General features: G+C 48.6%; 1 protein-coding gene across 3 annotated transcripts in view; it reads left to right on the top strand.

The window, feature by feature from the left end:
• Positions 1-26,092, top strand: part of LOC149345442 (syndetin-like) — a 206,810-nt gene that overhangs the window by 155,353 nt on the left and 25,365 nt on the right. For 2 of the 3 annotated variants that reach the window (XM_089546651.1, XM_089546649.1), the window contains 2 exons: positions 12,610-12,701; positions 22,650-22,905. The exons of the other annotated variant lie outside the window; for it this stretch is intronic. In XM_089546651.1, coding sequence (XP_089402777.1) covers positions 12,610-12,701; positions 22,650-22,905 — 348 coding nt within the window. The remainder of the gene's footprint in view (positions 1-12,609; positions 12,702-22,649; positions 22,906-26,092) is intronic. 3 annotated transcript variants of the gene reach the window in all.

Raw genomic sequence — 26,092 nt, 5'->3', positions numbered from 1 at the left:
GGGTGGGTGTGGCGTGAGGGTTGGCTCTATTGATCACTGAGCGTTGCTTAAGAATTTCTCACAGGTACGGTGAATTTTGCGATGGTCGTGCAAACGTGTTTAGTTAAGCCTCACTAGCCTAACTGGGTAAATTGCGGTGCGTCTTATGCACCAACTTTTTCAGTGACAGCCTGCATATATGGCGGGTGCGTCTTATACACCAGAAAATATGGTAAGCATCAGCGTTTGTGCGCTCACCCATGGTTTTCTTCTTTTCTTTAACTTTGAGGATTTAATGTTTGGTAGAGAAGGTAGGCATTGCAGGGGGCGGATGAGATGCACAAGTTTGCGGGGATAGGGTGGCCGCAGCTGGCAGAGGACAGTTGGGGAGGCCTTTGCCCTGCGGTGAGTGTAGTCAGGCTGATGATGATGACAAGCACAGCAATCCGTAACTCATGCACATCTTCAGACGACAAACACTCAAGTACAGGCAGACATAGCAGAATAATCACCTCTTTCAGTGCACTTCAGCATTGATAAACATACTTGGAATTACATTCACAAAGTAACAAGGTTAGGAGAATTGCAGAGGTCCAAAATATCGTTATCACGGGTTGGTTTATCCACTTATCGCAGCAGCCTATTATTTTCATATCGGAGTTATCACGAGCTCCGCCCACGCATGAGTCAGAGTAATGAGCAGATGCTTCGGAAACTATGTCACGCTCTGCAGTCAGAATTTGGTGGGCAACAAACTGCCCGACAGTTAGGTGCAGTCTGACCAGACAGATTCAGTGCCAAGATTTAAGGCTGCGGATGACAAAGCACAGGCAAGCCTACTTGTGGCCTGTCTTTACGGCATATTCTGTCGGGAATACGTCAGCAACATTTGGCTTGAGCCAAGATCCTGTGCTCAAAATAATTCCCAAGTCTCCAGCCAATTCGTCAGCTTTGTTCACTACACTCAGGCAGTTAACAATGAAAGCAACAAGGCCACGACATCGTGGTGTCATGTCCTTTTGACAGGAACAGCCTTTTCCTCCTCCTGTGCGTCCCACACGAAGGCTCGATTGTTTGTCATAGTTCAGCTTCACCTTATCTTTATCAGTCATTTTTTCTTTACCATATTGCCATAGTCGCTTCTGCTACTTACAAGTCTCCGGTGAATAGTCTTGCCCCACGTTATACTGCATATTTCTGAATTTCTTAGCATTTAGCACGATGTCCGTCTGCTCTTTATATGACGAAAACCTACAGATAAGTTGTCTTTTTGTCTTCTCATTCTGATGGCCCACTCGATGTGCTCTTTCTTTCTGTTGGTTCAATCTGTAGATTTGTGTTGCACACATTTTTTACCAGAATCTCTGATTCCTCCCATGTTTCAGAAGGATTGTTATCGTCTGCGCCATAGAACACAAGATTCTGCTCTCAGCTTTGGTTTTCCAGTCTTGCTTTGCAGGGCCTGCTGCTTCAGGTGTTGAATGATGTCATCTTGTTGAGTTACTACTTTGTTACTTGACTTGAGCTTCCTTTGATTGTCTGCGGCAAGAAAGACGGAACAAGTGAGGGCTTGTGCCTGCTCGTCTCTGCCAATCTTGGTGGAGGATTTCTCAACATTTCCGCACTGCGGCCTGTTTTCCTGTCAGGCTTAACTCAGCTGCCTGCTGTGTCACTCTTCTGCTCCTGCTGCATCAACACCATCATATTCAGATGGGCCCTGAAGCTTCCAACTTGAACCGCTACCATCAGGTCAGGATGATTTTTCTGATTCGTCAGATCCTTCCGCTATCATCTTCACGGATGACACTGCTGCCAAGTCCAGAGGAGGGTCTCAGATTTTTATTCAAAGCGTCGTCACCGCTCAAAAGCAGTCACTTCTGAGATTGGACACTCCAAACGTGGCTCAAACACCTAGGCACAATCCCTTACAGTTGTCACCAAGCTAGTGGATTCTGGGCACTGGATTACCCGCTTCAGTCCACTGATATTGAGGCAAGGATTAGAATACAGACGGTGTTCTTCAAGTTCATTCCAACGAGCGCCTAAACCTTCTAGCAGTTGACACCCATCCAGTGCACGCTACTGGATGCCTCTTGCAAATAACAAGCGTAGCTGGAGTCTCAGTTCAAGCCCCCATCTCAGCATCTGCGGTGTGGGTGGATCTTCCGCAATCAGAGATCTGCTCTGCACTGCCCTCCGATCAAACCTCTCCGCTGCCTTGGAGAAAACATTGCATTTGTGACAGAATCTGCAACACGTTACTCTCGGCTGTACAAGGTACCGTGTGTACACATTCAAGAACCACGCCAATGCAGCAGATGTCAGCGCTTGCCTTGTGCTGCTCCCGTTGTGAATGTGATAGCCCCCCCCCCCTGTGTCCGAACGGTGGTAAGCAGCATGAGGTGACTGCTGCACTGCCCACCAAAATCATCTACAAATACAACAACTCCAATAGATTATAAGACGGCAAAAACTGCTTTAATTGAGCAAAATCAAATCCAGGGAAGTTGCCACAGAAAAAATTCATCGCTGGGGAAGAAAGCTCGCCGGACAAAGATAAAGCAAGTCACCTGCACAGTGAGGACGTGGTTGAGTTCCCCCCTCCCTCTTCCACCGCGCCAATACGTTGAGCCACCTTTTGTAGCGAGTACAGATGTGAACACTCCACGGCAGCCGCAGTATGCAGCCTGGCACCACCCCCGCGAAGCGTCTATTCGCTGCACCTGGTCCCTACTGTGCTTGCTTGTTGAGGCTGCGTGCGGCGCTCTTCGTACACCAAACCCCTTGCCAGTGGCGAAGGCCATCCTTACAATTCTTGATTTCATTTCACCACTGCTTGCACAATGGCGGTGGCAGTCAATCGACCAGCTACTCTCCCTAACATGCAAAGCAGTCTTCCAGTTGACGACTGCAGCCTTCGTTCATTACTGTCTGATTTCCAACAATTTGTTTCAAGGCTCCATTTCCAGATCATTGCCATCTCAGAGTACCATCTGTGTACCATCATCCATCTTTTAGGCTGTACCGTTCCAAAATTGATGACTGGCACTGACATCCACAATGTTTTTTTAGCTGTTCGGAAAGACGTCACGTCTATCCAACAACCAATACCTGCTGACTCACGAAATGAATGTGTTGTAGCCACTGTCAAGATCATGAACATGTCCTTCACAGTGATTGTTGGGTTCATACCCCCGCGTGTGAACGTTGACCGCCTTCAAGATATCGGATGCAGTACTCCTGCACCGCACATCATAACGGGAGACTTCAGTGCACAACATCCTGCTTAGGGAGGCATCAAATCAACAGCCAGAGGACGACAGTTATTTGATTTTGCACAGTGCAACAATTTAGCTTTCCCCCACAACGGCCAGGCAACTTTTTATCAAGGTCCAGTGCCCCTTGACGTTTCTATGATCTCTGCGCATCTGTCATCTTCAACAACTTGAAATGGTGACATAGAATCTCATGGCAGTGATCACCTGCCTGCGTACATTAAGGTCGGTGGTGCTTTATTAAGTTCCCAGTGGTGTAAGGGTACGAATTGGGAAATTTTCACTGATGCAGTTGAAACACGGGAGCTCTCAAACCTAGACTATGAAAACTTCACTGATGCTGTAGCACGTGCTAAAACGTCCAGCACTCTACCAAAAGTGTGCTCAGCTGTAGATGCTGAATATGAGCGACTTTGAGCAATTCACCACAGAGCAGAGAGAGGAGCACGCAGGACGAATTGTTGAGAAGACAGCAGTGTTGCTAGGCGCGCACAGAAAACGTGTTCCGTGCCATTTGGACAAGCTAGCAAGACAGGAGTGGCAATCCTTTTGCGCGAAGCTTGATCCCAGGAAGCCTCATACTAAGGTATGGAGCATTGTATGCAGCCTCAGTAGTCAGTCCGCGCCACTAAATCCTTTTGAGTGCGTAGCTGTAAATGCAAATATTTCTAGTCGTGACACAACAGAGGCTCTCTGTTCTAAGATCATTGCTCGATTCAGGGCCAATTGGTGCCATTGCCTAACACACTGCCCTCACTATGGATGAGCTTCATGCGGCTCTGGCAGTTACCAGTAAAAGATTCTGCCCAGGACTGGACAATGTAAACTACACTGCCATTTTGTCACCTGACAACTAGAGCCAAGGTTCAGCTGATCGCAGTTTATAGCACCTCCTGGGAGTCCGGCTGCCTTGAAACTTGCTGGAAGCGTGCGCCTGTCATACCTATCCTCAAGCATCCCATAGCGCTTCTAAGCTGCGCTGGAAAACTGATGGAGAAAATGGTACACTGCCACCTAACCTGGGTCCTGACAAACAGGGGAATTTACCCTCCGACCAAGCCTGGTTTCCGAAAAGGACGCAGCAGCATTGACAACGTTATTGCCCCTGCCATTTGTGTCAAACATAGCAAAGCAGTGCGGTCTGTGACTGTTTCTGTGTTTCTTGACGTGAAGGGAGCCTTTGATAACGTCACACATGAGGCAATTCATTCAGCTTTACAATCATTTGGCATTAGTGGACGAATGTATAACTGGCTGCTTGACTATCTTTACGAAAGGTCAATTTTTATGTCAACAAGTGAAGGTGACACAGCTCTGCATCAAATATCTCGCGGAGTACCTCAGGGGGGGGATACTAAGTCCCACCCTTTTCAATATCTCACTTGCTGGCTTGGAAAAATGCTTGCCACCGACAGTTGAAATCTCCCTCTATGCAGTTGACATCAGTGTATGGTGTTCCGGATGCAACATGCGCATTGTGCATGGCCAACTACAGAGGGGAATAGGCTGCATTGAATCAATCTTAAGTAAGCGCGGTCTTGCCTTGTTGTTCGGATAAAGGCTTGGCATTTTCGAGGTGCGATCTTCCGCGCTACATGCTGAAAGTTGCTGGTATGCCAATACTGTACACCACAAGCCTTAATTTTTGGGGGTAACATTTGACAGGTCACTGTCATGGTCACCACACGTGCAACAGTTGAAAATCAAGCTCTCTTTGTACGCCTATCTTTCTTATGCACTCCACCGCCAGAAGGGGCTGTTCTACACCTTCATTACTATGACTGTATGGAGTGCTCTGTGAAGGCCTTCTGCGCTACAGTCTCCCAGCTCTTCAGGGTATCTCCAAAACAAACACCTCCACAGTGGGTACTCTAGCAGAGAGCAGATGTCTGTCTGCATCAGTACTGTTAACCCAGGAGCTCCTTCGTGCCCAGGTGCGGTTTGTGGCTCGTGTACCTAACCATCCACTCGCAGAGTACTGCATAGGGAAGTTTCTGACCTTCTCCCATCACAGTATCAGCGCCCTGCCACAGCCTCCTCGGCACCTTGGAGGTACGCAGAATGGCAAATCAAGACAGAGTTCACTGGCATTAAAAGAAAAACAAACACCCCCAATCCTGCACTGAAATACTTTGCGCTTGAGCATAGTTATGGTTGCTGCAGTGTGCATCTCCGCATCTACACTGATGGCTCTATGACATCCCTCTCATCAGCGAATGGTGTCTGGATTCCGTCAATGTGCACCACAATTTCAGCGACACCTCGACTACTGCTACTGAGCTGGCTGCTCTGCGAGCAGCATTTACTTACATTCTGCAACCACTGCCACTGGCGTGGGTTATCTTCAGTGACTCTTCCGCTGCACTACAATCGGTAAGGTCATCAGGAGCACATTGTCAATGACTTGAACAGATCACACACCGAGGCCTGTGAGTTAATCCGCTCTCTACAGCCTCGCAGGCAACGATCATGCTGACAGTGCAGCGAGTTCGGCGACACCTCCTTGCTCATACCCTTTTCTCATAGTAATGAAATCCTGGCAGATACAACTCTTTGTGGTGTGATCTGCAGCCCCTCCTTCGCATTGACCCCACTTGTGAATTCCACATGCCACGCAATTTAGATTGACAGGATCGTAATTGCCTGCACCGAATTTGTCTGGACGTTGCCTTTACTAAATTCTATTTTCATAAAATTGATGCTTCAAGTAGACCTCGGTGCTCTACATGTGGTGTGCACAAGGATCTTGAGCACTTGATCTGCCGCTGCCAAATCTTTAATCCCCATAGCAAGGCACTGTTAAGTGCTTTAGGACTTCATCAGGGTTGCCCTGTGCACCTGGAGCATGTGTTTGGACCCTGGAGTGAAGCGACTTTGGAGGAACAAAAGCATTCTTAGTTTTTCTTAAGGACACTGGTTTAGTGGACATACTTTGATAATCATGTGCGTTTGTGAGGGTTGAGTATGCTTGATGTCTCCTTTCTTTTTCACTCTCTTCTTTGACCGTCATCTGATAACATGCTAGCCTCATAACCAGGCAGACCTCTCCTTTATTCATTAAAGTTGTGGAGACGCACTCGTCCCATGTGGTTCGCTTTCCCGCAATGCACACTCACCTCGTTCCCTGTGGTTAGCTTCCCCGCAGTGCACCCCCCTTTGTTGTGTTACTTTAACTAACAGGGGAGGGCGCTCGTGTCACAGCGCCACGAGCGCCACGGATGGCATGTTTTGCTGCACGCGCGCGGGGGAGAGAGGGTCGTCTTCTGTTCAGCACCGGAAAGTGCGCAGACGTGTCGCGCACCACTTCGCTCTTCGTCGGCGGGCGCCTCGTGGTCGGAGCATGCTCTCGCCAGCCCATTCCGTCCGGCCTCAGAGTTTTCCCTTGCCCTAGTGTGGGCAAACATTCACTCGTAACCGTGCTAGTGAATCGGACGTCCTCGATTCCTCAGCATATTTTGTTGCTAGCCGACGTCATTGTTGTTGTATCAGTAAATGCCGTGTTTGTATCAGCCAATGTGTCGTTCTTTTGTTCCCTCAGAGCAAGGGTCGGCATGCGCTCAGTGGTGTTTGCGACCACGGGGTGGGGTCCGGCGGTCTTGACCTGGGTCAGCCGCGGTTAAACGGGGAAAATGGGTTTATCTCCCCGATTGAAACCCCACATCTGGCAGCCCAATGTTGGGCGTGCTCTTGGAACATTGGACGACTGTCTGTTCAGTTCGAGGAACGCTCTTTGTCCGCACTTGACAAGTGTTAGGCCTAGCGTGAATTCTGATAGCTAGGATTTGCAGCATGCTTTCTTGAGTGCAAGGTGTATTGCGGTGCAGCATGTTTGAACTTTTCGACATGCTCAGCATGTTTTTTGTCGTCGGACCAGGACGAATTTTTCTTTAACTGCGAAGAAGTTTTTCTTCCCGGAGTTTCTTCACAAAAACCACTTGGTCCGCATCGAGGCAGCGCTAGGCCTAGCGCCCGTGGAGTTGCCTAGCCCGAAGCGAGTGAGTACGGAAGCCGCATGGGTGGTCCGAGTTTTCTGTATGTATTTTCTCGCTGTCTCTGTTCCGACTCTGGGAGTTGTGGCTCCGGGAGCCGCTATGAGCTCGCTGGTATTGCAGCTCAGCACCGGCGCTCCGACTCCGTCCAATACGGTGGGCGCCGACTGCTCAGAAGCTGCACTTTATGCAGTGAGCGGGGTAGGACCACCCCTCCTCGCGGCTGCGCGCACGAAACCCATTCCGGGTCTTTCTTTTGTTCAGGGTCAGTGTCACAATGGCAGTGAGGCCTATGGCTTCTCAGAGCTGCCTGCACCATGTCGGAAGAGACACGACCACCGGACCGTGGTGTTGAGAGGGGGCGCACTTTGCTGCCCACCCGTTTTGTAACCTCGCACGAACTGAGCAGTCTCGTTCAACTCAAGAAAGAGCTTTGTTCACTCGAACTTTGCGCTGCACAGCTGCCCGTCACGTTTTGCTAGCGAGTTGAGCATTGAGCCACGAGGCCCTTGCGGATGCCATTTCCCCTCCCGTGACCTACGTTAAAGGCATGCGGAGTGTGTTTCGGAAATCTTGCAGATTCAGTGGAGCCACCCAGGCTTGCTGTCCTATGCACATTGTCTCGCTGCCACCTGCTGTGACGGAGCGCCTGTATCCTGTTTGGTGCATCCATCTGGAGCAGCCGTGGCGAAACCAGTCAGCACTCACCTCCGGCTGCTGTTACTGTGGCGACTACTGCAGAATCCTGGCCTGCATTTTTCAACCGGCCTTCTCTTCGCAGGCCTGAGGACATGTAGTCCACGGGCCATGCGAGTCGTCCCAGCGGAGACCTTCATGCCGCCTTCGGAATACTGCGGAAGCCTGCGTGGACGCTGTCGGCGTGACCTCCGCTACACGATTTGCCTCAAGCGCATGAAGACCAGGAGACTCCTCCATAGCATGTACTTGCAGGCGCGTGAGTCTATTTAAGGTTGGGGGGATGTGGGGACACACTCGTCTCCTGTGGTTTGCTTTCCCACAGTGCACCCTCAACTCATTCTCTGTGGTTCCCTTCCCCACAGTGCACCCTCCTTAGTTGTGTTAAATGGTAAGGCAAAACAGCGCTGACGGACGGGACGGAAGAAGATGAGACAAACACATGCGCTGAACTAACAACCAAATGGTTTATTGCGAAAGAGGGGTGCAATATAAAGCATAGAAGGGAAAACTGCAGTGCAAACATGACAAGGCATATACATTCGGGATATCATCAATTATTAAGAAAAGCGATCTCCTGTGGGAATAGAGCCACCGATGGTTGGCTTACACATGAGTTGCCTAATGTGTGAATGTGAAAGGCCTCCGATATCAGGCGTGAGGTGTGATCTCTATACTTGGCGATGATAGTGGTTTGGTCTAAAAACGCCTCACATTTGTCACAATCTGCGAAATGAATGACCATGTTATTTCGGCGTGACTTGTTTTCTATGTCTTTCGCGTGTTCGCGTAGCCGATCATTGACGCACCGTCCGGTCTCCCCGATGTAAAATTGGTCACATGACAGTGGAACCTTGTAGATCACACCACAGCAACAGTTGACAAATTTGTTTCTGTGTTTCTTCTGACATGCCTTCTTTCCATTTTCCTGATTCACTCTCTTGCACAGGCCTCCCAACTTGTTCCTGGCAGAGAAAAGGAGCTTCATGCCGGCTTTGTTCACAATCTTTTTCAGTTTGTGCGATACTTGATGAACATACGGAATACATGTTATGTTCTTGTTGTCCAGTTTGCGCGTCTCCTTCTGAATTCTGCATTCTTTTAATATCGACTCTGCTATGCCAGATAAGACATTCGTCGGGTAGCCTGCAGCGGTAAGCCTAGTAACCTGCGCGTCAAAGCTGGCTTGGGTTTTATGCGCACATGATCTAAACCGGACGGTGCGTCAATGATCGGCTACGCAAACACGCGAAAGACATAGAAAACAAGTCACGCCGAAATAACATGGTCATTCATTTCGCAGATTGCGACAAATGTGAGGCGTTTTTAGACCAAACCACTATCATCGCCAAGTATAGAGATCACACCTCACGTCTGATATCGGAGGCCTTTCACATTCACACATTAGGCAACTCATGTGTAAGCCAACCATCGGTGGCTCTATTCCCACAGGAGATCGCTTTTCTTAATCATTGATGATATCCCGAATGTATATGCCTTGTCATGTTTGCACTGCAGTTTTCCCTTCTATGCTTTATATTGCACCCCTCTTTCACAATAAACCATTTGGTTGTTAGTTCAGCGCATGTGTTTGTCTCATCTTCTTCCGTCCCGTCCGTCAGCGCTGTTTTGCCGTACCATTCAACATGAACCAACCAGCCCAACTCAGCCCTCTCCTGGAATTAGTTGTGTTACTTTAACTAACAGGGGAGGGCGCTCGCGTCGCAGCGCCACGAGCGCCACGGATGGAGTGTTGCGCGCGTGGGCGTGTTGCGCGCGGCTCCGCTCTTCATTGGCGGGCTGGTCGGAACATGCTCCCGCCATCCCGTCCTGTCTGGCCTCGGAGTTTTCCCTTGCCCTGGCGTGGGCAAACGTTCGCTCGTAACCGTGCTGGTGAGTCGGACGTCCTCGATTCCTTAGCGTATTTTGTTGCTAGCTGGCGCTATTGTTGTAGCAATAAATGCCTTGTTTATGTCAGCCAGTATGTCGTTCTTTTGTTCCCTCAGAGCAAGGCCCACCATGGTCGGCATGCGCTTGGTAGCGTACGCGACCATCCGGCGGTTCTGAACTGTGTCAGCCGCGGTTAAATGGGGAGAACGTATGTTTATCTCCCCAATTAAGGCCCCACAAAGTCTCTTTTGTCTTAATGATGTCTAGTTTACTTATCAGTCTTGCCTGCCCTTGCTGCAGCTCTTTGAGGAATTTCATTTATTGTTAAGAGGACCATGGTTTACCTCCACATCACCCGAAAGCAACAGCGATAACACGAAATGAAGTGAATGATTCGCAAACCAATGCGGACATCTTTGGCATGTTCTTGCACTTGTTATGCTGCGATTATGAGCACACGTCATGATGGGAGGAGCTGGCAACATACATGACATACAAGGGAAAGTAAGCACTAACCTGCAGTAGCAAGACAAGCCTTATGTCAGCAAGAGTGCGGGGCTCCAACTCCCTGTGCTGCTCGCTTAAGTATGCTGCACGCGCTTTCATGGCTGAAACATATTGGTTGGTGGCTGGGTCTGTCATCCAGCTTGGCAAGCTGATGTTCCATAATAGCCAGCGATAGCAGTCACGGGGTTGCCGTTGTTCGCCCCGAGATCGAAGAAAAGCTCGGTTCCGATGCCTAAATGTACCTGCAGTAATACTGTGAGCCTCATGTCGGCAAGTGTGCCGGCTCCAAATCCCATAAATAAGTAACGCTAGCCGTAATGCTGAGAATGACGAAAGGCGTTAGGTAGTTTTCTAATTGCTGCGTAATTTGAACCGTGTTCATAGAAATAAACTTTATGTGGTTTTTCCACCGGAGTATTGGATTGTGCGCAATCAGCTCGGGCAACCACGATACCATTGTCACTTATTCCCGGAGGTATGGCAACTTGAGTTTGAGAATAAAAAAACAAGGGTACTGGACCAAATCATCCAGTGGGAGCATCGACAGGCTAGAATAAACCGTACATCGTAATGAGGTCACTAAAAGCCAGAGTACTCTGTGATGTGAATACTTGCAGTTTGTCAACCCAGAGAACACCGGGCATATTGAAGTCCCCCTGTCAAGCAAGAAGTAATCAGTTGTCGCTTTGTCTAAGATATTTAAAAGAGAAGTAAACAGATGACTAGTTGTGTCACCAGGTGAACGGTAAAATGCCCAAATTGTAAGATGTTCTCGATTCTTAAGCACAACGTTGCACCACACAGATTCACAATCAGAAGTTGTTAGGCTTTTTTTACCAGCGAAAATACGCCTTCATCGCATGTGTTTCTGTCGCATGTGTTTCTGGCTTCGTAATCAGTGGGAAATACTTGCGGATAGGGGTGTGCGAATATTCGAAATTTTCGAATACAATGCGAATATTATACGTTCTGTATTCGAATTCGATTCGAAATCCAAGTATTCGAGTTGTTTCGAACATTCGATCCGGAGCGAACATTCGGATTTGACCGATATTCTATTGCGAGCACCTGTGTTCATTTCGGCCCGCAAGTATTATCCACACAGACATTGCAACATCGTGGCACCCAAAGCCATGCGTAACGTTGTCCCATGCCGTAACTGACTGCGCTAGTGAGCTTCCTTGTGGCTTTGCCTGTGGAGCTGGTACAGTCAAAGCTGTGCACCAAGTACCTCGCAATACCTTCCACTTCAATGCCAAGTGAGAGGGCATTTTCTGTGGCTGGAGAAGTCGTTTCAGCTTGAAGGGAACGATTTCGGCCTGACCATGTGGAGCAGCTGGTTTTCCTTCACGACAACCTTTAATGTTCATCCCAGCGACGTGCTTCTGTGCTTATGGCAACTAGCCTTAATCAATGCTGTGTACTAGTCATTTTCTGTGATATTTCCACTCCTCTAAGAAATATATTCTCGATTTTGATACATTTTGTGCAGCCACACACACCTTTTGTGTTCATTTACTCATTTATTGTTGGACTGTGATGCTTTTGGATGCTCAAATAAATGTTTCGTAGTGATTAAATGCGTCTGTCCCTGATTATTCGACATTCAATTCGATATTCGGAACCAAGTATTCGTATTCGATTCGTATTCGAAAAATTTGATATTCGCACACCCCTACTTGCGGACTGAAAATAGCATTGTCCAGCAAAGACTCAGTCCCAATGACAAGATTCAAATTTCAGGTTGATAGCAGTAGTGCTTCAGCTTTATTTTTAACGCGGAGGTAGTTGATAAGCAATACATGAAATCTAAAAGCAGCTGCACCGGTTAGCAGTCAGGCACTTGGACAAAATTACTTGTTTGATTTCTTAACAGTATCAGACCTGGCGTTATATTCTTTCGTCACTTCTTTCTAACCTAGAAGCCCATCACCGTTTCGCCCATCCCTTCATTGACGTCTTCTTTTTACGATCGGGACGATCGCTCGGTGGTCCCGGGTAATGTTAAGAAGAAGACGAAGCTGGCAGTGGCGCAGGACGGAGCGCTCGCGCTAGGCCAGCGGCCATTAAATCATCTCTTGTTCATGGTTAATCGCGCCTCATTCTTCGGCTGGCCGCCACGTTACAATATGTGCAACCATCAATAGTCGGCTTGTCGTGTCGTAGTTGAAATAGTGAATCTAGCAATTTGAGGTTGCATGTTTGGCGGAATGGTAACGTTGCAGTTGCGAGTGAAGCCAGAATGCTGTTCCAGGGGAGATGTGTGTGTGCAGATGCAGGTTCCCCGGCTGTCTCCCGTGGTGGACCTGGGCAGCCCCGACAAGCTGTTTGGCCTGGCACCCCGCGTCGTGGCCGCCGAGTCCCTGTGAGTGCTCTCGCCATGCTCATCTGAACGAGAAAACGTAGCGTGGAAAGAGGACACAGAAAGATGAGGACAGGACGGGGCTACTACATGTAGCCCCGTCCTGTCCTCATCTTTCTTTGTCCTGTTTCAACGCTACGTTTTCTCGTTCAGATTATGTATGACCAACTGGCCCCACAGTGTACTCTTTTAAACTCCATCTCTTTCCATGCCTCTAATCCACTTTTGAGTCCAGAGAGTGTGGCTAATTGGGGGTGGTAGTTTGAGCTGTTTGGTTTTCATGCTGGCTCCTAATATCTGTGGAACTGCAGTAAACCAGCCACATTGCCACAGCAAAATGTGGCTGCTGTGCGGAAAATGTAAACGTGCCCTAATGAGGGGCCCTGCAGCGGAGCGCATGTCAGAGGACACCTGTGCTTTTCTTATTGTGCTCCCTTCCACCATGCATCGCTCTACCGCTGCTCTGAGGAGGAGATGTAGTCTTGATTCGTCAGAATAGACAACATTCTACTGAAAGCAGGGAGCAGCTTGTGTCATGTGACACCACGAGAGCAAGATAACAAAAATTATCAAACACAAGGTCATCTGCCCTTATCTGCAAGAATTTGAGAGAGCCAAACAGATGCAAGAAAAAGAGAAAACAGCAGCAAGTGCAAAGTCAGGGCAGTCGTAGCAAAAGCAGAGTCAAACCTGTGGACAGACATGGGCCAGATCCCCCCCCCCAAAAGAGAGAACAAGATGAAAAGAAGGAAAACCCAGTGAATCGGAAGGGGTGCTGACACAGCTGCCTCAGCAATGACGACCCTTTGGTAGTCGTTTCTGCAAACTTCTCATTAATGGCTTCGCACATTGTGCACCCAGATGGCCACTGGCTTTGTTACGTCCAAGACATTAGTGTTCAAGCAATCTGACACCGATAAAAACGCGGCCACACTTGAGTGGAAATAACATACGTTACACATCCATAGTGAAATTTGTGTTGAATGGTACGGCAAAACAGCGCTGACGGACGGGACGGAAGAAGATGAGACAAACACATGCGCTGTGTTTGTTTGTCTCATCTTCTTCCGTCCCGTCCGTCAGCGCTGTTTTGCCGTACCATTCAACATGAACCAACCAGCCCGACTCAGCCCTCTCCTTGAAATTTGTGCCCTTTAAACGGCAGATCAACAAAGAAGATGAATAGGCTATTCTGCTGGGTGCTGATACTTTCCAGGTGTCACCTACAGCAGTTTCACCAAGTCCGGGCCTAACCTAACCTAACCTAACCTAACCTTAAGGTGCCCACAAGGGCACCTTAAGGTGCTTGGCGCCGCCATTAGCTCCCGTACCGAAGCTGTCATCCATACTCTGGCACATGGTTTTAAGGGTCCGCATCTGTTCACCAGTCGGGGACCTTCCTGTGAATAAGGCTTATTTGAGGAACCGTCAGCATGCCACATGAGTACGTCTGAAAAAACCTCCCTGAAAAAGAACTGCACCGAAGAAAGCTTCACCAGGACGGTGACCACTTTGCCCATTTCCTGGTTATTCACTCTCTGGTGGAGCCAGTTGGGGCAATGCCTGTTTTTGTTCTCTCTTGGGAAAAGGATAGGAAAAAATTACACACCAAAAAAAAAGAAACCTTCATCGTCCTTATGGAAAGAGGATGCAGCCTGACACCTTTCTCAAGCCCACAATCAGGGTGAGATCTGACCCACCTCCTGGGAGGCTTCCAAGGTGTGCTGCGTCACCGGAATGGTGAAGACGGGGTGAAACAATCCTGTCTGCTGCCAGACGCTGTTCCAAGCAGGAGAAGACTGTATGTGTCCAGCATGTCTGACCTGTGCACCCAACTGAAAACTGCAGGGCCGCCCAAACATAGTGTCGCAACCGTCAGGGGCCAGGCATTTCAGAAGGAGAATTCTCTGAAGCCCAGAAGAAGACCCTACCGCAAGGCGGCATCTCGTCACGGTGGGCAGGAGCTGCACCAACCTTTGCAGGCCTCTGGGAAAACACAGAGATCTCCACCGGAAGCAGCACAGGTGAGGGAGAGGTTTCCTCCCTCTTGTCTTATCTTGCCTTCTCTCGGATCCATCCCTTAAGGACCAGCAGCGGCCTTCGCATGCCCTGCCCAGGCCCGCTTCTTCCTCTTGATTTCAACTAGGATGCCACTAACCCTCACCCACTCCGCCCGCTTCCCACAGACTTCAGGTAAAATACGCAACAAACGAAAACCATGGTGGAATGCACAGTGCAAGAAAGCTCGTCAGAGCCAAAATAGTGCTTCTGCCATTGTCCTACAGCTGACAGTTTATTAAACTTTAAGCGAGCTAAAGTGAATTGCAGGCGTACTCAGCATATATCTAAGCGGCAAAGTTCTTTCTCTCCTCTGTAAATTCTTACACAGATACGCATAAAGTGTACACTAGACTGAAAGCACCTAAAAAGCAATCAAGTCCCGTATTTGTTCTCTCACCCACCCCACCCTCTTCCAATCTCTTAACGTTACACCTATCCTTTTTCTTTCCGTAGCTTGCTGCGTTGTCCTTAACTTAAGCTGAACCCTCTTTGTTGGCTTCCATGTTTCTGCCCCATGGGTGAGTACCGGTAGGATACAGCTGTTGTATACTTTTCTTTTGAGGGATATTGGCAAACTGCCATTCTTGATCTGAGAGAACCCCATTCTTATTCTTCTAGTTATTTCCCTCTCATGATCCAGATACGCTGTCACTACCTGCTCTAAATAGACATATTCTCTTACTACTTCCAGCACCTCGCTGCCAATTGCGAACTGCTATTCCCTTGCTAGGCTGTTGAACATTACTTTGGTTTTCTGCATGTTAATTTTTAGCCCCACCGTTCTGCTCTGCCTGTCTAACTCATTGATCATGCTTTGCAGTTCATGTCCTGAGTGACTTAGCAAGGCAGTGCCATCAGCGGATCGCAATTTACTTAGGTATTCTCCATCAACTCTTATCTTCAACTGTTCCCATTTCAGGCCCCGGAATAGCTCCTGTAAGCAGGCGGTGAATAGCATAGGCGAAAATCGTGTCTCCCTGTCTGACACCTTTCCTTGTTGGAATTTCATTGCTGACTTTATGGAGGACTATGGTAGCTGTGCAGTCGTTATAGATATCTTCAAATTTATAAATATCTTCCAAGCGGCAGTAATACTTTTCTTGAATGTGGCAGAGGCTGTGAGAAAACCCGAGATGTTCAACTGTTAGCTCGTCATGTGAAACCGGTAGAACCTCTTCACAGTGACTTCCAGTTGCAACAGGGAGGTAGGCAGTTTTGTTTGCTGCAATCTTCAATTGAACGAGGCGGGGCATAAAGAAACCTTGCCTTCCAAGTACTCGATGAGCTTTGCTGCTGTGCAAAAGAGCTCGTGGCTCAGGCATCCTCACCAGCGGCGGTGCATCTACAGGGGCAGTCGGCGTCAGAGTGCTTGCGTCCAGACTTGTAAATGACAGTGATATCAAACTCCTGGATCCGCAGGCTCCACCAAGCGAGGCGGCCGGAGGGGTGATCGCTGACCACTTTGAATGGTCGTCCGTACAGGTAGGGGCGGAATTTTGACGTAGCCCAGATGATGGCAAGGCACTCCTTCTCGGTTCTCGAATAATTAGCCTCGGCCTTGGACCGGGAACGGCTATCATATGGGATTACTTTCTCCAGCCCGTTGGTTTTCTGAACGAAGATGGCACCTAGGCCCATGCTGCTTGCATCAGTATGAATTTAAGTCCCGTCGTTTTCATCAAGGTGCACGACGATCGTTTGGGACTGTAAATGACGCTGAAGTTCCTTGAAGGCTTCCGCTTGCAATGCTTCCCATTTAAGTGGCACGTCTGCCTTTGTCAGTTGGGTCAGAGGCTCGGCGATGCACCAAAAGTTTTTGACAAATCATCGGTAATATGAGCACTGTCCGAGGAACCTGCGCACAGCTTTCTTCTCGGCTGGCGGTGGACACAGTGCAGTACCAGTTGTTTTCTGCGGGCCTGTGCGTACTAAACAAAACTCTTTATTTCGGCTGACCCACGGCCAAAATAGACTGAATCACTTGGCAGCGGTCTAGCAACAAGCGTGCTCGGCGGTTGTCGTATGGAACGCCCACCACTCTTGGCCGTGCTCAATTTAAAGCTGATAGTGAACTTTCAAGATACGGTGTGTAAATTACTACAGCATTCTGGAACAACGTAGAAACCACTTTGCCTTGATGTGATCAGTCGAGATAAATCTGGTCGCGTCTTGCATCACAGACAAAGTGATAAAGTGGCATGCCGGCAGTTTTGAATAATGGACCAACAAACACTGCAAATATTTGCGCAGTATAAACCAACTTCCTCTTATGAGCATGATGGCCTTTGCCAAGTTGCATACTGGCTCGGCGGTCGCCGTCAATGGCTGCACTCCGAGGAACACACACCGCTGTGCAAACAACACATGCACTGCCTTTTTATTCTCACACGACTCTGCCTCTTGGAGGCGCCACGACTGGATGAAAACGAAACTAGCAAAAGAAAACGACACTTCCATTAGTTTGTTGTCACTGGCTTCTTCGGAACTGAGGCACCCTGAAAGTTTATCTCTTCCCTCGCTGGCGGCAGCTGTGTCACCGGAGGCCCAGCGGTCTTGGGGTGCCAGACAGTCACTGAGAGAGACCGCCACCCACGGTGGCCCCTGCCGAAAGTCCTCTGCGGTCTCCCACGCCCTTTGCCGGCCTTTGGCCTAAGCTGTTTCAGCAGCACTTGGGCAAAGAACGTCCTTCCCATCTCACACGATGCTCTGCCTTCACGTGGTGTGGTTCTGTTGTGAAAAGAAGCTGGTTTTGTTGCACACAGGGAAGGAAGGGGATGGCGGAGGAAGAACAAAGCACCCGCTGCTTCCCCCCCCCCCCACCATGCAGTGTCCCAGGAGAAGAATGGTTTGCACCTGGCGGAGAGCAGAAAGTTGGGCCTGTGGGTGGACATGCATACTGCAAAGACTTGTCGCAGTAACACCTCCTTGTTTTTTCTCGGCTTGGTGGTGTATGCATCTGGCGGACTCCATGCCTCTCGTTGACAGGGTGGGAGAAATCCCGCAAGGAGAGGAGCCTGGCGGAGTATTGCGATGGCTGTAACTGCGCTATTCTTTCCAGCGCAGTGGTGGGACAAGACAGGCGCCAACTCAAAGCGCGCACATATATATGTCAAGTCATTCATCAAATCCTGGACAGTCTTACACACGTGTTGGCAAGAAATATTTCATTTCATTTATTCACCCTAAGGGCCCTTTCGGGCATTTACATAGGGGGGGAACACAACTGTTCAAGATTGGTTATACATGCACATAAGCAAAAACGCACTTATAAGGTAGCCGTACAATATATAAAAGGAAAAAATGTACGAAGCAATAAACTAATTTGGAACCTGTGTATTTATACTATAGATATATAGATTTGAATCATTACACTAGGCTATAACAGAATTAGCTATAAGCACGTGCAATACCGGGCAGGGAGCACAATACAACAATGAATACAGCCCTGTACATGAAGGGGAAAAAAACGAGATAAGTAGTATAAGACAATCAGTAACAACAAAGCAGTGATGCTTTTTTTTTTCAAGCAGACTGATGCACATATCAGCATTTTTGCTGATAAAAAATGCTTCCAGTAGCTCTCAGTGTGCCTATAATCTTTACGTTGGTAGTTTGCCAACCTACCCTATATCATCAAACTTACTAAACATTGCAGAAATGGTAAATGCAAGCAACACTGGTGGAGTTCCTGGGGCTGAAGAGCTGTCTGTCAAACCCAAGGGGATGGAGAAACACACTAGGATAGCAACCTTATCAATTAGGTGCAACGACACAAGTGGCTGCCATTGCACTCACAATAACCACGCAGAAAAAACAAAACAAATATAGTGAGGAACAACACAGGCGGGCAGCCATTAGGATTGTGAAGGTAAATCATGGATGAAGCCTCCAGCAGGCGAATGACATGCATGGCAAGCTATCTCAAAAGTAGAGTGTGCCAGGCAGCAAACAGAGTGGGGAAGACAGTGTAACCTTGCTACACAGGATGTGGAAGCAGATAAAGAACGAATAGGTCCCCAGAGGAACGTGCAGTGGAGATGACTTGAGAAACTGCCCGACAGAGGGAATGATGCCACCACTTCGCGCACTTCACCTTGCGTTCCCAGACACCCTTAGAGCATGGGGGGGTAGCGGTCTCAAAGGAGATGCCCTCGACTCAGCGTGGCAAGCTCAGCCAGAGACCAGCTACCAAGTGACAAGAGGTTTCTGGTCGTTGGGTGCCCAGCTTTCACCGCTTGCAAGCCAGAGAATGGGTCAGAGCCAAAGGTTCACAAACAAAACAAACTACACAGCAAAGAGATGATACAGAGGATTTCACAATCACTAGTACAAGCACATGCAAAACAATGCAACTCCTGCAAAGTTAAATTCGAGAGAGAGATTACAATACAAAAGAATTGTTGCACTAATGCAAGAGAGAGGCAAACAAACAAAACACAACAGTCCGACGACCAGAGATTCACGGCGATGCTGTCTGGCGCGCACTGCCTCGTTGGTCTGTGGCGAGTGGTGCTGTCCTGGGAGTCAAGCGGGCGATGGAGCTCAAACAGTGGCTTGGGCTAGTCGACAGCGGTCAACGCCCTTCTTATATAGGCTTGCTCCGTGTCTGCCGGTTCACGAACATACACACGGCCATGCAGTCTCCTTCTCGTGCCGGGCACGCATGCCCATTGGCCGAACGCTGGGAGTGACTTCTTCGAGTTGCTTGCTTCAGATTTTTTGGGTACGAGTGAAGAGGGAGGGGGCATCTCTTAGGACACACAAGGCTACGCTCTCTCCACCAAAATCGAATAGAAACGTCTCCGACATTCGAGAAGGTTTGACGTTATGGCTGATGCAATCCTCCCGCGCGTCGCATCTGCGAGCGGTGGTATAGGGGGCAGCCACACACACAAGGCTAGTCGCTCTCCGGGGTTTCCTTCTCCTCAGTTTTACGACATTCGCTGGCAAGATGCGTCCGCGCAACGCTGTTTTTGTTTTTCAAAATTGTGCCAAATTTTTTGACAACCGATGACACGGCAAGCTGCTCAAGCAGCTTATCGCAAGCCAAGGAATGCCTGCAAGAAGGGTTGGGTGCAACTCAAATTTTCAAGCTTATAAAAAACTAGACCAAAATTAACACTGCTGAGCAAGGGTAAACGTACTGGTGCACGTAAGTCACATTTAGCCCAACCAGGAAAATTGGGGGCAATTTTTCTAGACCAACCATTCTGCTTTGCCTGTCTAACTCATTGACCATGCTTTGCAATTTATCTCCTGTGTTATTTAGCAAGGCAGTGTCGTCAGCGAATTGCCAATCATTAAGGTATTCTCCCTTAACTCTTATCCCCAACTGTTCCCATTTCAGGCCCCGGAATACCTCCTGTAAACAGGTGGTGAATTGCATTGGCGAGATCGAGTCTCCCTGCCTGACACCCTTCCTTATAGGGATTATATTGCTGTCTTTATGAAGGATTACAGTGGCTGTGCAGCTGTTATAAGTATCTTCCAGTACTACTCTTGTGTTACTGCTGAGGTTTCAGCTGAGTTAAATACACTGTCGTAAGCTATGCAGGCTAGATTAGGAAATAAGTATAAGTGTCGCCATTTTGGAAGTGCTGTGGCGCCATCTGTCGAACACGAGCTGCCAAGCAAGGACACAGAGTGGGAGCAGTGGCAACACTGCTGTAATTGAGTACATGATTTGCATTGATCGAGTTTATTATTGTCCACTGACGATGGGTTTTGCAGGCCCACCACTGGGGCTAATGCCTCCGGTGAGTGCAAGGCATGCGATTTTCTCAAACCATGTGTTGTGAGAAGTCCCGAGTTGCTTGGGAGTGTTGAAGCCCATAGAACCAAACAGGCAGGGTTCGAAGCAAGCATTGCTGCTGATGTCCATGCCTGCACGGGAATGCGTCCGATATGCATCCGAATTAGGAACGTGCATACGCCACGGTGTGACAGATAATTCGGGGAACCCTGACGAAGCTTTACCCACAGCACTTGCAAATGCGAGCTGGTTCCAACAACCAAAATGGCGCCACTCAACCAAATTCCCTGGGGTCATGCTGCTAGCCACTGCACTATTTCATCACTGGTGCCGCCAACGTGTAAACACAGACAACCAAAGCTGCACTTGTCCAAAGCATTGGCGCAGCTCATTTGCTCAGGGTTGTAATTACCACCGTGCGTTGGAGCTTCGCGCGAGCCGCCACCATACACGCAGAGAGGGGAGTGGCATGGAGATCCCAAATACTCCGAGCATGTTCTCATTCGTGGCATCGTGGTGGAGCAGCGCAAAGGACGGGACACAAGAAACAAGGAAGGACGTACACAGGCGCTGATGGAGACAGTTAACAGAGCCCGGTGAACAAGATATGAAGTTCAGAAGAGCGAGTTGCTGGGCTAGTTGGTACTGTTGCATCGTGGTGGAGCAGCGCAAAGGACGGGACACAAGAAACAAGGAAGGACGTACACAGGCGCTGATGGAGACAGTTAACAGAGCCCGATGAACAAGATATGAAGTTCAGAAGAGCAAGTTGCTGGGCTATTTGGTACTGTTGCATCGTGGTGGAGCAGCGTAAAGGACGGGACACAAGAAACAAGGAAGGACGTACACAGGCGCTGCGTGTACGTCCTTCCTTGTTTCTTGTGTCCCGTCCTTTGCGCTGCTCCACCACGATGCAACAGTACCAACTAGCCCAGCAACTTGCTCTTCTGGATGTTCTCATTGCACGTTCCGTGAATGCTAGACACATTGCCACGCAGTTTGGTTGACCACACAGCCTTGTATTTCGTTCTACGCACCGCAGCAATTTGACGCACTTGGGAATTTTTAATGCCTCATTGGAAACAATGCAAGCTGAACACTCGACACACAGCTGCTTCTTTTCCTTGGGCTGCATTGGTAGAGTGGTGTTTGAACACTCTGAGCAGTTACCCACTTATTTGCAGTGTTTTGGCAGCAAGATGGTGCCTGACATGTAGGGGTTGGCTGTGTCCTATCACCTGATTTGAATATATAATGTGTGGAGGGAGTCGTATTCCTGTGGCACGTTGGACAGGCGGCAAGGAATGAGACTTTGCGAGAGCACCACCATTCTCTGGCCAGGGCAACCGTGCAGCAGAATGCGCTGGGTTCTTCTCAAACCAAAAGAGGGTTGGGGGAGTCTTCTTGCTTGCCTGCAGAAGAAAGTGAGGGTGGGTACATAAGCGACCCGTCTGTAGCTTTGACCAAAAAAGAAAATTTATTTTTAGCAGCTTAAGATGATCAAGCATGATTTGCCCTGAAAGGTCAAGCCATGTCCGGATGGTATCATGATTGCCTGGTTTTTGACGGTTTTTGCTTTTTGTCTGTGTTCTCGTTTTCCCACGATTAGGTTTAAATATGAGCCCGTTGGAAAATAAATTCAGTCGGTGTTTCATGTTGCTTCGGCCTGTTTTGTCTGTTCTGAAGTTAAGCGCTCGTCTATAGCAATGGAAGAAGAGCCCTTTTGAGAGCACTGCTCAGCAGGCTGCACTTTGGGTGAGTGGAAGACGTGCAGGCGCCAGGAACGAAGTAATTTTATGTTGTCTCCGCATTGGACGTACACACACACTATACGTAACTTCTTACTCACGAAACAAGACAAACCTCTTTGTGAAAGGGGTGGAGATGTGCTCACAATAAATCATATTTTATTCTCTTGTTCAGAACTGGGAAGACCGAGAGAGAAGCACTTTGTTAAGTTTTATAATGAGTGCATTCCTTTACATCCTGCGCTGCTCTCAGGTGAAAATGCCGTTGCGAACACATCTTGTGTTTTTTAAAAGAAGCAGGTGTTGTTGATCCACTGCTTCGATTTCTCACATGATGAGCCATCATCATCATCCCTGAGGCTTTGTTCCATTGGCTCCTTGCCCTGGCAGGCTGTTCCTGGCGGAGCAGTTTGTGTTCCTGGCCCCCCACCTGGAGGCCCTGGTGGGGCCCAGTGGCAAGCGGGCGTGCGTCCAGGCCCACCTGCAGACGGTGTCCCTGTCGGCGGAGCTGCGGCAGCCCACGTACATGACGGTCGCAGCCCGGGCCATCGGCTACGACCAGGTGCTGTCACTCATGGAGCGCGCCCGCTGGGACCTGCACGAGATCATGTCCCAGCACAGCTACTACGTGGACGTCCTGGTCCGGGTGGGTCCCCCCATCCTGCCACAAGGCTTATTCAAGGGGTGGCAGTTGGAAACAAACGGCGATTTGCGCAACCTTTAGAAGCCGACGATGGCATAGGGTTAGGCCATTCCGGTGTGCAGCTGTTTGAAAAAAGAAAGAAGCAGAAAACATGTGATGGCAGGCACCCAACTTCAAGTGGGCAATGTGGTGACAAAAAGAGAGGGGTGGAAGTCACAAAGATGGAACTCTCGCATCGTATCACTGTGCGGAATGAATTTTTGCAAAACTGCAGCCGGCCAAGGCGTGCAGGAGAGATCTTTCATGTAAGCTGCAGGAATGGAGCGAGAAAGCTCATTCAGTGATTTGGAGTGAAATATTTGCGCAAGTTGGCGGGGGGGGGGGGGTGTCTGTGAAGTTCAGTGGAGGTCTTACTGCAATGGCAGCCCAAGCATATGCAACAGTGCCTGGCTGTGGTTCACCTAGTGGCTGTGCATGCACTGGGATCAGCACTGGTAGTGTGCGGGGTCTCTATTAACAGCTATGGGGCCCCGAAATAACCAACACCACCTTTCACTGACAGGCATCCTTGATAGCAGCAGCCAAACACACCACAGCCCTTGCAGTATCTGTCTGCTCAAGGGTGGAAGATGCGCAAGCACTGATCTCAACAGCATGGAAGATATCTTGCGGGAGATGGCTGCAACTGTGTTAGGTAGTACTTGCTAAAGGATGTGTAATCCTTGTATGCAGTAAAACTTGTATTTTTTGTTGTTTAGTTTTTCACGCATTCATTAGTTCTCTGAACGGAAACACGCACTGAAAGGAAGTGTAATGGTAAGGTGCTATTTGTAATAAACTAGTCACATAAAATAGAGCTTCAAATTTTGTGCGCAGGCGAGCAGCTCTTGTACAGTTCCATTTTAACTTTCACGAAGAATGACAGGCTGACTTCACATGGCATTCTGTGGCCCCTTGACGTCTCCTTGATAATTAAACATCCAATTTTTATTGCCTCTAATGTGACAATATGAAAAGTGGCCAAGCAAAAAAGGTCTCTGTTTTAACCCGAAGGAACTATTAAAGCACTGCAGATATGACCTGACCTAGATCCCCCCCCCCCCAAAAGAAAAATAGCAAAACTTACATCCAGCTTGTGGTATGCATTGTTTAATGTTCCAAAGCAACCCATGAGCTATGAAAGACAGTCGCCACTGCCCGGTGGACATAGGACGTGAGCAGTGTGCCGGAGAGGGATTTTTCAGGTTGACTCAAGGGAGCACTGGCGACAGCACTGTGCCACGACGCTTCCATTACGGCATGCCACTGCTGATGCACGTGTGCCCTGATGGAAGGCAGGCATCTGCAGGTGCACTGAGAGCACCAAAGACTGCAGCCGCCTGGGTTTTTCATGGTAGAGCCCTGCGAGTCACTTGGGGCATTCTAACTGCGCAGCAGACACGACACTTTTTCATGCACAGCATTGTTGTTTGTTGGTGGGCGTGTGAACAACTGCCACCGTAGTGAACGGTGCTGGCCAAGCTGTGCTTGTGGAGGAGGAACTGGCTCGCTCCAAATCACCTGGCAGCTGGAGTGTGGCTGCTTCTGCGACAAACTTGAGACCAACGTTACGAGATTAGTTGGTGAGATGTTTGCCCTTGAAAATTATGTCCCGGGTCCTTCCAACGTACTCCACAGAAGACTCACAGTGTCCGTCCGACATAGCTTTAATAAGACCCTGAAATGATTTTTGTGGGCATATTCTAGTGCAACAGATCTCTGTGGGCATATGAGTCACATTTGTGTGGGGAGCCTATACTTTATAAACGATTTTTGAAAATCATTTATAAATTATAGGCTCCCCACACAAATGTGACTCTTATGCCCACAGAGACCACCTCTACAGATCTGTTGCACTAGAATACGCCCATAAAGATCATTTTGGGGTACCTTTAAAACCACTGACTGCGTACATCTGATGTGCCTTTAACCATAGCCTTCTTATAAAGGTTTTCTTATTTTGAGATGTCTCTGTGATCCACGGGTTTTGGTGCAAAGGATATTATTTTCTTTTGCCTTTGTGAATGACAGTGAAGGCAATGAAGACATGCAGGTAGTATAGAAATTGTGCCTGCTGGAGATCGTAGGCTGACATCACCAAGTCAGTGGGCTTACGAACCTCTCCTTGTTATTTTTAATTTAAACTCAATGGATAACAGTCAGTAATGTCAGTGGTCAGTACCCCAGCATATTGAAGGAGATAAGTTCGATAAAGGATGACTGATGTCCTTACCGTGAGAAACATTACCATTTTTTGTAGCTTTCTGCAGGTTTTCTTTTTCTGTAATAACTATTGTATTTAAAATTTAATGCAATACACAGCAGCAAATTGCAAATTGCAGCAGAAAAATTTATTTTCCAAAAACACAAGATTTTAGGAGAACATTGAACAAAACTTGTAAAGACTCTCTTGTATCAAAAAAGAAACATATTAAAAATTTTCTTAAATATGCGAAATGTTTGATTTTTGACTAACTGCTGCTTGCAAAGACATCAAAGATTTATCTTGGATAGTATTCTTACAAAACAATAACTGGAAGCCCAATAGTTGTGCACTGGAGTGCCTGTGTTCCAGGCTGGTTTCCATCATCTCCGATGACTGAAACCCGACGATAAGGCAGTATCTTCAGACTCACTGCTGCTGGGGTTGCAGACAAAGCGGAGGTTTTAAAGTGGGCGCCATGTATGTGGAGACTGCCAAGCAGCTTTTGACGCCACTGCATCTTCGGAGCATGTTCAAAAAGCGCTGCCTTGTCGGAAAAAAAAGTCAGATGACGCAGCATGCCCGTGAGCAACACGGAAGGCTCCGAAGTTGGTTTCAGTGGGCAGTGAGTGCAGTGCCGCGTTTTCATGCCTTTGCAGCTCGTTAAAAAAATGTTGCCCCGTAGAAAAAAGCAAAACTACATCGGAAGCGAAGTTGCGGCTCTTTGACCACAAGCTAGATCTGCAGCGTGCCCGTAAGCAATGTGGAAGGTTCCAAAAGCGGTGCACGATATCATGCCCATTGGGTGTGGTGGGGAAAGAGTTGAGGCATACAGCTTTCATCTGTACCAGCAGCAGCCCAGATACAGAAGAAAGAAAGAGGAGAAGGCAGTGCAGGGCGCCAAACTCTCGTTTGTGCAAAAACTGAACCTGCACACACCAGGGGGAG

This window comes from Amblyomma mixtum, chromosome 5, assembly GCF_055824585.1.
Source record: "Amblyomma mixtum isolate Tamu chromosome 5, ASM5582458v1, whole genome shotgun sequence".
Lineage (NCBI taxonomy): Eukaryota > Metazoa > Arthropoda > Arachnida > Ixodida > Ixodidae > Amblyomma > Amblyomma mixtum.
The sequence above is the reverse complement of the archived record's forward strand: the minus strand, read 5'-3'. Positions and strand labels throughout refer to the sequence as shown.